At 39.5% G+C, this 14,496-nt stretch overlaps 1 protein-coding gene across 6 annotated transcripts in view; it reads right to left on the bottom strand.

Annotated features, from left to right (window-relative positions):
- Positions 1 to 2,556: 2,556 nt before the first annotated feature.
- LOC133560548 (protein bicaudal D homolog 1-like) overlaps positions 2,557 to 14,496 on the bottom strand; it is a 37,291-nt gene continuing 25,351 nt past the window's right edge. For 5 of the 6 annotated variants that reach the window (XM_061913186.1, XM_061913187.1, XM_061913188.1 and 2 more), the window contains exons 6-11: positions 13,387 to 13,869; positions 13,073 to 13,251; positions 11,000 to 11,384; positions 10,377 to 10,571; positions 9,670 to 9,821; positions 2,557 to 8,158 (exon numbers count right to left, since the gene is read on the bottom strand). In XM_061913186.1, the coding sequence (XP_061769170.1) occupies positions 7,276 to 8,158; positions 9,670 to 9,821; positions 10,377 to 10,571; positions 11,000 to 11,384; positions 13,073 to 13,251; positions 13,387 to 13,869 (2,277 nt within the window). In that variant the 3' untranslated portion in view covers positions 2,557 to 7,275. The remainder of the gene's footprint in view (positions 8,159 to 9,669; positions 9,822 to 10,376; positions 10,572 to 10,999; positions 11,385 to 13,072; positions 13,252 to 13,386; positions 13,870 to 14,496) is intronic. The other variant, XM_061913191.1, reaches the window with a different exon arrangement.

Raw genomic sequence — 14,496 nt, 5'->3', positions numbered from 1 at the left:
GCTCCATCCAAATGTGTTGTGTGCGGTGGTGGATGCAAGGGGGCCGACCGATGGACTGCTGCAGCCACCCATCACGGTAGTAGAGTGGGAGCTTGGACAAGAGGAGGACAGTGACATCAGGCCTGTTCGCGCATGGGTGGCCAGACAGCGGCGACCACAGTGGGAAGGAATTGCCATGCTCTCACGCGCTACAAAAGGCCTCTGGTCAATGTTTGAAACCCTGCGTCTTTCCGATGGTGTGCTACAAAGAGGCTGGAGAGAACCAGCCACAGGGGAGACCCGCTGGCAAGTGGTGGTGCCAAAAACTTTGAGAGAGTCGGTCCTACAAGCAGTGCACGGAGCCCCGGGATCTGGGCACTTTGGTATCTCCAAGACCCTAAGCCGCCTCCGCCAAGCCTTTTATTGGGGTCAACACAGAAGAGATGTGGTTCACTATTGCGAGCATTGTGACAGCTGCGTGGCAAAGAAGGGGCCTACAGGCAGATCACATGCACAGTTACAGCAATTCCCTGCGGAGAGGGTGGGAATAGATGTCCTCGGGCCCTTTCCTCGCACAGAAAGAGGTAACCGCTACATCCTCACAGTAATGGACTACTTTACAAAGTGGCCTGAAGCATACAGCCTGCCCGACCAAGAAGCTGAAACTATTGCAGACGCGCTGTTGGAGGGGATGTTCAGCAGGTTCGGTGCTCCAGAGATCATCCACACCGATCAATGCAGGAACTTTGAGTCAAGGCTTTTTGCAACGTTGTGCGAGAAACTTGGCTCTCGGAAGACCCGGACAACACCCCTGCACCCACAGAGTGACGGGCTTGTGGAAAGGTTTAACCGCACCTTGGGACAACAGTTGGCAATTGTCACTGCTAAACATCAGCGGGACTGGGATTGCCATGTTCCCCTCGTGTTAATGGCATACAGGTCAGTAGTTCAAGACTCCACTTCTTGCTCCCCAGCCCTTTTAATGCTGGGCCGGGAGATCCGTACGCCTGCCGAAATAATGATGGGTAGACCTCCGGATGCGCCGGTTGGTCCACCAGGAGTGGAGTACGCTAAGAGACTACAAGACCGGCTGGATTCAGCTCACGAATTTGCCAGGAACCAGCTGCGGAATGCTGGCCGTAGACAAAAGAGGAATTACGACGTGCACGAAAAAGGGCGACATTTTACTGCTGAAGAGTTGGTGTGGGTGTACAACCCCCAGCGGAAAAAGGGAAGATGCCCGAAGCTGGACAGCGACTGGATGGGCCCTTGTAGAGTGTTGGAAAGACTCGGAGAAGTTGTATACTGAGTCCAACTCCCACCCCGTGGCAGAAAAGTTGTCCTGCACCGCGACCGGCTAGCACCATACCGGGGCACGGGCACTCCTGCAGGACTCGTAGTGGAGTTACCGTGGAGAATGAGCCTTAGCCCAGGGACTAGAGAGTCTGGTTCTTCCGTTCCGGGGACCTCGTCCTGGCCTTCACAGGATGTAACACTTCCTGTGACTTCCTCCCCAGAAAGGGGGAACACAAGACCCCGGAGGCTGAGGCGGCGACCAGCCCACTTGAGAGATTTTGTTGTCCCCCTCGGGGACGAGGGACTTTGAAAGGGGGGGATAGTGTAACGACCTGCTGATGTTGATTTTGTGTTCTTGAGTGAGTGATATTCAGAATTCCTATTGTTGTGAACATAGCACGCCTGTAAGGTGATTGGCGAAGAAGGAAGAAGGTTGTTGATGCGGAAATAAAAAAGGAGGATAGACGTGCATGTGAAAGGAACAAGATAAGTTGAGCTGTGTTAGACAGGTTGCTCAATAAAAGTTAAAAAAAAGAGCGTCAGACTTTGCGTGCACTTCTTCTGGACGCTACACATTTTTTTACATATATATATTTATATTGCATTCTATTTTAGTTACTTTATTGAGTTTACAAACCCCTGGCGCTGTTTTGTATTATTTTTGTGCTGTTTTTGTATTTGTTTAGATTATTATTATTTCTTGATTTTTTTGTAAATGCTGCAACTCTCCTAAGGAATCAATAAAGTACTATCTATCTATATATTTATCTATCTATCTATCTATCTATCTATCCATCTATCTATTTATCTATCTATCCATCCATCCAATTATAAATAAAGGTTTATAAAAGTCAAGAAAAAAAAGAAAAACAATTACATTTTCTGATTGGCAGAGGTTTTTTACCAGTCATATAATTAACAATATTTCAATATCTTTCAGTTCTCACATTAATTTTTATTTTGTTTTGCTACAGTAATAAAGTTACTATTACAATTGGAAAAAAATACATACTCATGCTGAACCTTTTGCAGTCAAAAGCTTATTAAATATTGTATTTTATATTACTGTATGAACATTATTTCTGGTGGAATGTGGACTGAGTGTTAGATATAGTATCCACAGTAATATAAACTTGATGGATCATTTTCTGTCCAATGCCTTGTAAGTAAATCTGTATATTCATGTTATGTCTTATCATTTTGTATCACAGTTAAGATGCCATTAATTGCTGAGAGCTTTATATGATCAGATGACTGACAGAACAAGAAAAAAACAACCACTCACATTTATTGTTTATTATTGTGTTGAATGTAAAACAATGTATATAGACAGTGTGGCGAGTGACATTGTTAGAAGTTGAAGAAACCAAGCTCGTTGATGTCCTGTACATGCTTAACACAAACAAAACCCATGACTGATCTTTTTTAACAAAGCGTGTAAAGGCACTGCACACAACCAACACCATGACAAGAACGTATGTGATTTTAAAGCTGATATTTTTAGGTAAACTTGCGACATATTGCTTCTTTGTACTGCTTTGATAGCCTTCATTGATGGCTCTTTCAGAGGCACAAGGGTGTGCTAGTAATATGACCATGATAATGATGACCACATGACCCCCTCTTGGTCATATTAAGCATTTTTGTACTCTACCTTTTGATATGCTCTGTATATTTATTCCTTGCTATGTGCTCTACAAGGGTGCCCCTGGGATCTGGACATGAAATGCATGAATATATGAATACACATTTTATATGAATTTGAATTAATATTTTTCATTTATTATTACTAATATATTTTAATTAACTATATATTTGTATTAACTTACTTTAAATCATGTAATCATTTTAAAATAATCAAACTTTTTAGAAATAAATCCTTAATTTATTATCAGTTGAATGAAACTAGGTCCAGACCTGCATCACGACTGAGAAATGCCAATGTTTTTGTTTTATTATTTAGTTCTACAAAAACAAAAACAAATACAACAATGCTCGCTTTGGCTAAAAGTGTTAACCGCTGGATACCAATGTTTACATTTTCATGGATTAATAAACAAATGAGAAATGAAATGTTTTCCAAAGAACCTCACAATTGCTGTTTCAGTTCCTGTTCCTTATTTTAGGTTTTTGTGCAATTTGTCCCATCACCTCTATTATATTGGCCTACTGCAGTTTTTTTTTGTTCAAGTCATTCTGATTGCGGACTGCAGGGAGTCATTTTTGCCCTGCAACCCCTCAGCACATTCTAAAAAAATACTGGTGAAAAAGAGCAAAAAGGCATTATATAAGGAGAAACTTTTGAATTAATGATGCTGACATGCAGGCATTTTTTTTACTTTAAGTACACAACCATTTAGCAGAATCGATGGTGTTAGCCTTTTTTTAAATTTCCAAATAAAAAATATCACTGTCACATTTTTTGGTTCTTTAGTATGCAGCTTTGGTGGAAAAAGTGTGGACACCCGTTTTACTGCAAAGTATAAAAGGAGGAAGAACATTTGCACATGACTGTTTGCAGACAGTACAGCTGGGCGGATCAATCCAAATATCAATAGTAGCTTTACCAAGGGTGGTACCAATATCAGACTGATACTAGCAGGATGAGATCAATATTCTTCACTTCTATTCTGTGTTTTATTGTATTGTTGATATTTTTCCATTTGTGTATTGTTATATTGTGAACAAATGTCTTATATATTGCAAACAAAAGTTCTTAGACAGAAGAGGGTTTGGGGGCAAAAAGCCAAACAATTTGGATTGGAGCCAATAGTAATTTTGGTTTACTTATTTTACACAATTTTCTTTATTTTGCACAAACAATGTACAGTATGTGTTAAAAGGGAATAGTTGTATTATTTTGTTGATACTGTTACATTATTTTATACTATTGGATTAATATTTTGTTAAATTTTTTCCAAATGTGTTTGTTGATAAAAAAAAATTTGATTACTGTGTGCCTAAAATGTTTCTCCTTTGTCGAATCTAGAGCAAAAATCACCAAATCATTCAGTGATCTGGAAAAAGTACCGATATCGCTTTCTACAATCCTTGCCATACATTTATTTGGTATCAGCTTTATGTAAAATGTGGATACATAATGTGAGTCAGAGTCCCGATAGCATCATAAAAGTAGTTAATACACACTGATACAGTACATAAATGCTATGTAGTGCGGCATGGTCCATATTCACATGTTTAACAAAAGTCTATTAAATAGTTGTTTTTTACTTTTTTGTTTTAAACAAATCTTGCATCTGAGTTGTAAACTCATTCGCTAAATGCTGAAAATGTTTATCGAAAAAAGTCCTATACAGGTCGACGTAAGCTGTTGTCGACATTAGCAAAACTAGCTATAGTTTGCACATTTACTTGAACCTGCACAGGTTGTTGACATTTTTGTTCCTCCTTTGGCAAAACATTCAATATACAATTTAGTGTTACTTTGTGAGGAGTCTGTCAAACTGTTAAAGATATAAGTGGCAGTTCCATTTAGCCATAACCACAAACGTCTCTTGCAAAATCACAGGAGCCATAAGGATGAAGCTAACAAATCTACAACAAATGTCATAAACAGAGAGATTTGTCAGAGAAATTATTGCTATGGATCTTTAAAATTTAGGACGACTACGTACATCGATTTATGCGGGCACTTTTTACTATAAAGAAGAACACAGATGACCGAGACTTGATGATTTGGGCAGTATAGACGAGTTGTCTACATAAATGTCAACATGGGAAAATTACTTCACAAAAGTAATTATAGTTTTAATTTACTTTCCCAAAATGTAATTGAATTCGTAATGGATTTACTCCTCAGTCTCAAAAATAGAGGTACCGTCATTTACCTAAAAGGGTTCAATGCTTGTTGCTAGGGGTGTACTTTTTTGAGAGACATTTCTGTCCCATTCAGTCCAGTTCACTTTGAGTACCTTATCAATTTAAAAAAAGTGAAATTTATATACAGGCATGTGAGTACCCTTTGAGAAAACAAGAGTTAATTTCCATCGGCAAGAAGTGCTGCCAGGCCTGTTAAAAAAGAACAACAGCGAAAGTAGCAGGTACATCTGCTTCTACCTATATATATGTTGGTTGCACTTTATTTTTGAGAATAATGCATACTTGCCAACCTTGGGACCTCCGAATTCGGGAGATGGGGTGGGGTTTGTTGAGGTGGGTTTGGGGTTGAGGGGGGCAGGGTTTGGTGGTAGCTTGGGTGTATATTGTTGCTTCCCGGAAAAGTTAGTACTTTAGGGGCTTCTGAGTATTTTTCTGTTTTGTTTATGTTGTGTTACGGTACGAATGTTCTCCTGAAATGTGTTTCTCATTTTTGTTTAGTGTGGTTTCACAGTGTGGCGCATATTTGTAACAGTGTTAAAGTTGTTTATATGGCCACCCTTAGTGTGACATAAATGGCTGTTGATCAAGTATGCATTGCATTCACTTAAGTATGATCCGAGAGCCGCACATAGTGTGAGGCTGTGCCGACACGTTATTATCATAGAGGTAAAGTGTACGTTACGACAGATTGTAGAGGACGTTAAAGGCAGTGCCTTTAAGGTACACCCCAAATATTATGACTGGGTGGGATTCGGGAGAAATTCGGGAGAATGATTGCTCGGGAGATTTTCGGGGGGTTCATTGAAATTCGGGAGGGTTGGCAAGCATGGAATAAAGTTGTATTATTTCTATGTGAAAAAAACTAACTCAGAAGTAGGCAAATCTACTGATAAAATGTTGATTACTCCGATTGAACATTTCTTGAAAATGTAAAAGGTTTTCTCTTGTTAATTCAACCTAAAGTGTTAGTTGCACTTTATTCAAAAAAGATGTGAATGCATTGGCCATTAATTGTTGTTTACTTGCTTTGTTAAATCCATAATTCATTTATACATAATACCCTTACCAGAACTTACAGGAATTTAGCAAACCTCACCTGCGGTGTCCAGAATCCACTATTTATTCGTAGTCAGACTGTTTGAATTTTTTTTTTGCTAAAACGTTACTGAATCAATTTCAACTCACTGCATCGTTTTGGATCACATCGTTCCAAATAAAGTAATATTGTCCCTGAATCATATCGGGAACCTGAACTAATTGTTACACCCCTAATAACAATACTAATATTAGTGTTTAAAATACTATTAATAACATTGTGTTGTCTATGAGCAAAGCACATTTTGAATGCATGAGGTAACCTTAGGGTTGATATGGTAGACATTTGTACTTTGTAACACCTTGTACCCTTTTAGTCTCTAAAGACCAATATTGTACAGTACTTTTGAGAAAACATTCTTTAAAAAAATGAGATTACAGGTAGAGAAATGTTTTTGTCTCGTACCATCCTATTTCAAGAGACATATAACTATTTTCCAGGAACAGTAATTATTGTGTCAGTTTTTGGGAAAACATTTAAATATCTGGCGTTGAAAGATTTTTCATGAGATACATATTTGTAATTGAATATCTGTGATTTTGAGTGTGTGCCTGTTGAGTGACATGTGACGTAACCAAGCGAGAGTGGAGTCATCTATGGTAGCGGTCTTAATTTGGAGTTTTTGACGTGAGTTATTCCGACAGTAGCTCCTGTTTAATGTGTTCACTGTGTGTTGTGTTACCGCTAGTTAAGTTACCGATTGTAAGCGTATCAGAATCAGATTTAGGGGCCAAGTATATGTTTGACATATCAGTGGCTTTGTCTCCTAAACACAATAATAACACACACGTTGTAATGTTTGATTACAACGTTTAATTTAATTCAATTAATTAATTCCAAGAAAACAGTGTTAATGATTATTCCGAACACTGTAAAACAGGTTTCACTGTAATATTCTCTTCTGGACCGCCAATCAGTCATTGCGGTATAAAGGGAAGTTAGAACCACTTGTGCTCCTGATATCAAATCCCTGAGAAATGTTACCAAAGAACTAGAATCCATTGGCCAAAAGAACAGAAATATGCTCCTGTTCTCTCAAGTGCCAGAAAGAGACCACAAAGACCTCAAGGCCGGTAGGAACCATAGTATCTGGGGTAGAGAGGAGTGTAGTGGGTAGTGTGGCTGTAGGACGCAGTACCAGAGGAGCTGTAGTAGGTGGATGAATAATTGTGGGGTGACGCCACAGGATGTGAAGACAAGTAAGAAGAAGATGAGGAGGAAGTGTGATGTCCCGATGTTCCCATCAGACTGGAGAAGGGACGAGTTCGGAGTGAGGGGCTCCACAAGGGGCGCCGAAACCCCAGCGTTGTGGATCGATAAGGAGAGGAAGGGGCAGACCCTGTCTGGTTAGGCTTGGGTGTGGTTTGAGTATCTGGGGTGATATGTCTTGAAGCCGCCAAACTACGGGAAAATGGAGAAGAAATATTGAAGCAATGGGAGTCAACCGCAAACGTTCGCACCCCGAGGCGCCACTTGGTGGGAGTCAGACTCTGAGGGGTTGAAGACGAGGTCTCGTTAGGTTGAGGAGGGGAAGAAATGCTTGGTGATGACGGACTGCGGGGGAATATTTGTGACATCGACGAGGGAGAGGCTGTCTTAGCTGCCACAGTAGTTGGAACTTCAGAATTGACTAATGTTGGACTAGTAAGGCAAGAAGCGGAGGGACTACTGCGGACCAAAGCTGCACCGGCGCCTTGTGCCAGGTCAGCGGTCGAAGCTGAAGTTGGGAGACTTACTTTGGGAGGAGTGGACTTCCTGCGGATCAACCTGCTGCCACGGTTGCGGCACGTTTGTTCTTGATCGAAGGCCAAGTCCTCTAGGCGTTGGGTGAGGGCCAGTTTTTGCTGAATGGCCATTCTCAGAAGAGAGTTCAGGGTCTTCTTCTCATCCTCAGAAGCTGCCAATTGTCTCTGCATGTCATCCAGCTGGTTTACATACTCATCGCACCTGAGGGAGGCACAGTGATAGCGAAGACCATAATGATTAACCTTTTTTACCGCAGTATTGGTCTCTGTTCCTATGGTAAATGCTCAGTATCAATAAACAAATGTTTAACGAAAAGTAAAATGTAACTGATTTTAGGAAAACAAGACAATTCAAACCATGTTTTCCGTTACTCAATTACACAGGTTTTTTTTTGCTTTTTTAACCAATGGGGACTTTCGAATTTAATCATCTTTAAAGGACCTACAAAGACCTTATGTATTTAAAGGGCAAAAAACCTTTTGGATTCTTTTTTTTTTGTTTTTGTTTTTTTGCCTGATTTTTTTAAGAAACTTTATTTATAAACAAATCAAACATGTTATGTTGTTTTTTATTTTGACCCTTTGAGGGACTTTTGATCAGATATTTTTACATGTTTAAATGAGTAAAAATAACTAGTGATAGGCAAATTCAAACTAATTGAAATCTATGCCATCATTTGATCAAATGCCTTCAAATGCCTTATTTGTTTAGAGCTGAAGTTAATTGGGAGAAAAAAAAGAAGAAAGTATATGAATCGAATGGTTTTTTTGCACTTTTTTTGTCCTGTTTGACTTTGGGGTAGTATCGAAAAACTGTCGGTATATTGTACAAGTGTGAAAGAATAGGACTTTTCAATTTTTAAATTTGACATTATATAACCATCTTAGGAAAAAGCCTATATAATGGAGGAACACAACAAAAAATGTGGCCAAAATAGAGTAAAAATGTACTGAAAGACTAACAAAGTCAGTCTTTGGCCCCTGAGGGTTAGTGACAAAAAATCCATTAACCAGACTATCAGCATTTTCACAGTTTAATTTTGTATCTATTCAATATGTCAGTAATCAAAAAGATTTGATACGCATGGTAAATGAGGGGCTAATATTTTTATACACAGAGATGGTCAAGAGGAATGTCAGGCAAAAGTTTCAGTTCAGAGTCGTTTCAGTTGCACATTTTTGGCCAATCTAAATGTGAAAAATATGCGTATTTATCAAAAATTATAAGCGTTGGTCAGTGTGTATTTATTGATACACTTGGTGTGGACTAACTACTGTAGATTATTGTGATTGCTATAAAACAGTTAATATAAGAAGCATTATACGTAAAAAGTAAAAAAAAAAAATCCCATTTTGACACCATGTATCCGTTATTAAACACAGTTTGAAATTAGTTTTACACATACAGTAACAATTATAGCATTACAGTACAAAACAAATGTGCAGTACACAACATCAAGTTTTTTTAAAGCATCTTCCTGCTGGGTAATGTTAAGTGAATTGACTTAATGATCCACTATTTATGCAACCATACAAAACACTAATTATTTACAATTTAAAGAAAAATGGAAAGAAAATTAATTAGAAACTGCAACTTCAACAGGGCTCTATTGTCAAATGTCAACTTCTAAAACAAGCAAATAAGGGGGTGACAGGAACGGAAAATGCTTGATTTGCATTTTTAGTTTAAAATGCTTGTATGTAGTCTCTAACCTGGTGGCAAACATTGCTCGTAGAGAAGAGAAAGTTGCCGCGTCTTCTTTCAGGGCCTTCAGCTCGTTCCTAAGCTTCTTCATCGTGTCGGTCACCATTGACTTCTCTGCCTCGTACTTGCTTTTCAGGTTGGTCAGAGCCACCTCTGCTGTCTGGGCGAATGCAGACACAAACACACACAAAATAATTCATATCACTGTGTCTGTACAGATAGATCTGGTGCAATAATTTGACCCTAAAACCGATTTTCATATCAGTTTCACAATACAAATAAATTTATGGTCAACGAGCACAGTGAGTTTAGGGGGAAAACACCCCCGAGCTGAATAAAGTGTGTGCCTGGTTCCTAAGAGTGTAAATGATGACGCTGTCATCATTTAAACTCTTATTCACTCTTTCACTCTGATTCACGCTAAGGTAAATAATCGTAGAAAATCTGGGAAAGTAATAAAAAAACTAATTGTATCTATAATTATGATCATGATTTGTGGTTATGTTAGGCCAGCAGAGAAGGCCTTGCTGGCCCTGACGGCACACCACTGTTCAAAGTGGTAGGTTTTTAGCTCTCTGCACTGCCTTGATGCTGTGAAAATGGAATAACTTTGTCAGTACACTATGTACTTAATTCATAGGGCAAACTAACTGAAAATACAGTATGAGTATGTTGTTTGATATGTACAGTATGCTGTATATGCTGAAAATCCTACCTGCTTGTTAGCTTTGAGCACCAGCCTGAGTGTGGCTATCTGCTCTCTCTTGGTGCTAAGCAGCGACTTGAGCTTGAGGATCTCTTGCATGCAGCTTTCCTTGTCCTTGTCTAGCAAAGGAGACAGCTCCCTGGCTGCCGCTCTCTGTCTGGACAGCTGCAAAGACCTGTCCACCGCTCGCTGGAGGTGCTTCACCTGGGAACCAAGAGTCAGAACTTAACGGGACCCTATTATGTAAAACCAACTTTTCTTAACTATATGTATTTCAGATCTGCATAAGTCCTGAAAATTTGAAATCAAACCATAGAGGCATTGCAGAGATATTTATAAATCAATCTTGCCTTCCTTTGAACTTCCTCCATACAGTCCATTTTGAACTTTGTTCAGGTGCGACATTTTGTTCAAATGTGATTTGACAACTCCGTCTCTCAAAACAAATCGTTTTTAGAAACCACCAGTGTAAAGATAAGTGTTTACAGCAAAATCTATGCACAATTTTGACCAAAGCATCATTACATGTTATGTAGACAAAAAATTAAGGTAAGTAAAATTTAAAATATTAATGAAATGACCCCATTTAATTCCAACAAAAGGTGTAGAAGAAGTTATGAACTGTGCCCTACCTGCTCTCTGATGATGGCGTTGAGGTTGTAGATGTTCATGGGCTCTCTGCGCAGCTCACTGACTGGTTCCAAAGCAGGTGATGATGAGGAGGAGGACGATGACGAGGCACTGATGCTGGGTGAGCGGGTTGGAGGAGTGCTGGAAGTCAGGCTTTGCTGCGACTGACCCTGGATCCACTCCTTGTCTCCCTTCTTACCCCCTCTGTCCCCAGCAGGTAGGGGTTCTTTGGACGGAGACTCTGAGGGGCTACGAGAATCTTCGGAAGTTGAGGTTGTGGCAGCGGCAGCCATTCTCCTGGAAAGGCGTGGTGTGAGGAGAACTTTACTGTTGTCAGATGACATGGCTTTAAGATTGGCACAAAGGCCCTTGAGCCCTCTGCCTTGTCTGGAAAGGAAAACATGACAATTTAATCTTCAAGGTTTGGGGTACAATTCCTGTTGTACAAGTTGAAATGCCATCCATCCATCCATCCCTTTTCTACCGCCTGTCCCTCTTAGGGTCGCAGGGGTTGCTGGAGCCTTTCCTAGCTGCAATCGGGTGGAAGGCAGTGTACACCCCAGACAAGTCCACGTTGAAATGGAAACACTTTAAACTTTTTGCCTGAACATAATCACTTTTTTGAGACCGACAAAACGCATTCATTCAGAAAATATAATTCAGTACAGCAGAATAGGGATTTATTCTTCTGCAAGTTGTGGCTTGAGTCTCTGTTGTAGGCTAAACATTTAGTTCCTCATTCCGCAGAATTATGACCATCCAAAATCAATTATGGTTGCTGTGAACTGAGAGTCACAATATATAAAGACTTCTTTTCTCCTTTAAGTGGTGAATTGGAACCACTGCAGTCAGTCCCGCCCCTTTTGCCAAACAGCCAAGACAGTAACTAGTAAGGGTGGTAAGTTTCCATCATTGCAATCACACTTTCTAATGTTTTGAGTGTAGCATAAGTGTGAATGCGCTAATGTATGCCTTCAAAACACCAAGGGCCTGATCTGCTGAAGGTTTAGATGTATAAAAACACACACGTAAAACTGATCTACAAAGCTCGTGTGCAGAGAATTTTGTCTCCTAAATGAGCAAAATAGAGAGCGCAATCTATTTAGCGTGTCTGTTTTTATAAATATGCAAAATATATGCTGATTATCAGAAAGCCAATAATACTGGGAGGAGGATATGCAAATATTAAAATTGTTTAGACTTGTGATATGATTTATCCATTCTGTTTTGTATCTGTATTTAGTATGTTGGAAAGTTACGTGCAAACTGGCACAGTTAGGCACAAATGGATATGAGAGAGAAGGCGATCATGCTGCAAAAATAGATGATGGTTGATGGAAAATACTTAATCCATGTGTGTGTAGCAACATATTGGGACTGTCATTAACAGAACCTTTTTAGATGTATTGTCTATTCAGTAATATCATGTTTTAATTTTATAGCTGCTCGATGACCTAAAGAGATTATGAAAACAAACTCAATTGATTCATTTCGGTGTCTCCTAGGGTTTTTAGTTTTTTTAATGGTTTTATTTTTTTCATATGAATAAAACTAAACAACTTCTTGCAACATGTATTTTCTTTTGTGATGGATGTGATGATCATCACAACAGTGTGACGCCTCTCAGAGTGCTAAATGTAGGTCCTGATGTCGACATTGCGCCACATTTTAGATCAGAAAGGAGATGCAGATTCTATCTGTGTTGTGCACGTTTAACAACATAACAAAACAGCTAAGTGTGGACGACAGTGAGTGTCTCGATGGCGACAACCCGTATAGTACACGCAAAATCCTCATTTAAATAGGGCGGTCTGTGCCACTTTTGCACTTGTTATCAGTTGTGCATGCAGTCATACTAAATTAACTGCAACCTGCCCACTAATAGTACACCTAATTTTATAGTTTGCACAGGCTACTTGGGATCCCAGTAGATCAGGCATTAAGTGTAAATACAGAATTACACAAATTCAACACACCCTATCTTTAATCTAAATATGATGACTATTTTCAAATAAAACTGCTGAAGCCCTTTTCCTGTAAATTGTATCAAATACAGATAGAACAACACTATAGACCTGTAATAGTCTAGCATGACACGGTTGGGTGTCTCGTTGTTGCACAGACAGACATGATGATAGAGCTGGGCAAGCTCCTCACTCAGCATCACCAGTTCATCCTGAGCAGCATTCAAAGCGTTTTGACTCTCACTGGCGGCTGACTGTGCTGTCTGCAACTCAGTCTCCAAACTAGCCACCTGAAAAAAGAGGAGAGCTCAGTGAATACTTCATCACTCCGTTATACGTTTATAGGTGTGGAGTCGCACGGGATGACGACATAGAAACGCCTTCTGAATTTGAGGAAGGTAAATTACAAAATACTATACGTATACCTTTTCCTTTCCCTCCTGGCAGCTCTTTTCCAGTGAGGTCACCTGTCTCTCTAGCTTCTGTAGGTGAGCATTTCCTCTTGACTTCTCCTGCACCGGGCCTTCCCCACATTGAGCCAATCGGCCAAGCAGGGCTTTCACTTCTGACTTGAGCTCAATAACCTCAGTCACAGCCACCTGGTATTTGCACTGCAGGATCTGCAAACTCGGTGACTGGTGTGCAAATGTCCACCTATCATCCGCTCTCCCATGCTTGTCAACCTCAATTTCTTCATCTTTAACCTTGTCGAGTTCCAAAAGGTCCTCAGGATAAAGCTGAGAGGCCGTACTGGCCTGTGCGACTTGCTTCCCCCAGGAGAGGGCACTGACCTTCTGACTGAGGCGGAGGGCCTTTTCGTGCTGTTCAGTTAGAGCCCCCTGGGTGTGCTGGAGCTGAGTCTGGGACTCCTGCAAACTGGTTATCAATGCCACTTTCTCATGTTCCACCTGAAGGGGGACAGTCACAAGAGCAGTGTAATCATTAATATTTCATAGACAGTGAGTGGATCAAAAAATTGCTGCAGCATAATCCAGCAGAAGATGTCCTACAAGTTGATTCACTCAAAATGTTATAGCAAGTCTTGCTTATATATATATATATATATATATATATATATATATATATATATATATAAATATATATATATATATATATATATATATATATATATATATATATATACTGTATATATGCATATATTTATATATATATATACACACACATATATACAGTGTATATATATATATATATATATATATATATTTATATAGCCCTGCGATGAGGTCGCCACTTGTCCAGGGTGTACACGCCTTCCGCCCGAATGCAGCTGAGATAGGCCCCAGCGACCCCCCGGGACTCCAAAAAGGGACAAGCGGTAGAAAATGGATGGATATATATATATATATATATATATATATATATATATATATATATATATATATATATATATATATATATATATATATACATATATATATATATACACCCCGACACTGCCCACCTTGACCCCCCTCAATTTCCCGAATTCGGGCGTCTCAAGTTTGGCAAGTGTGAAATATATACATTATTAATAT

Source organism: Nerophis ophidion, linkage group LG10, assembly GCF_033978795.1.
Source record: "Nerophis ophidion isolate RoL-2023_Sa linkage group LG10, RoL_Noph_v1.0, whole genome shotgun sequence".
Lineage (NCBI taxonomy): Eukaryota > Metazoa > Chordata > Actinopteri > Syngnathiformes > Syngnathidae > Nerophis > Nerophis ophidion.
The sequence above is the reverse complement of the archived record's forward strand: the minus strand, read 5'-3'. Positions and strand labels throughout refer to the sequence as shown.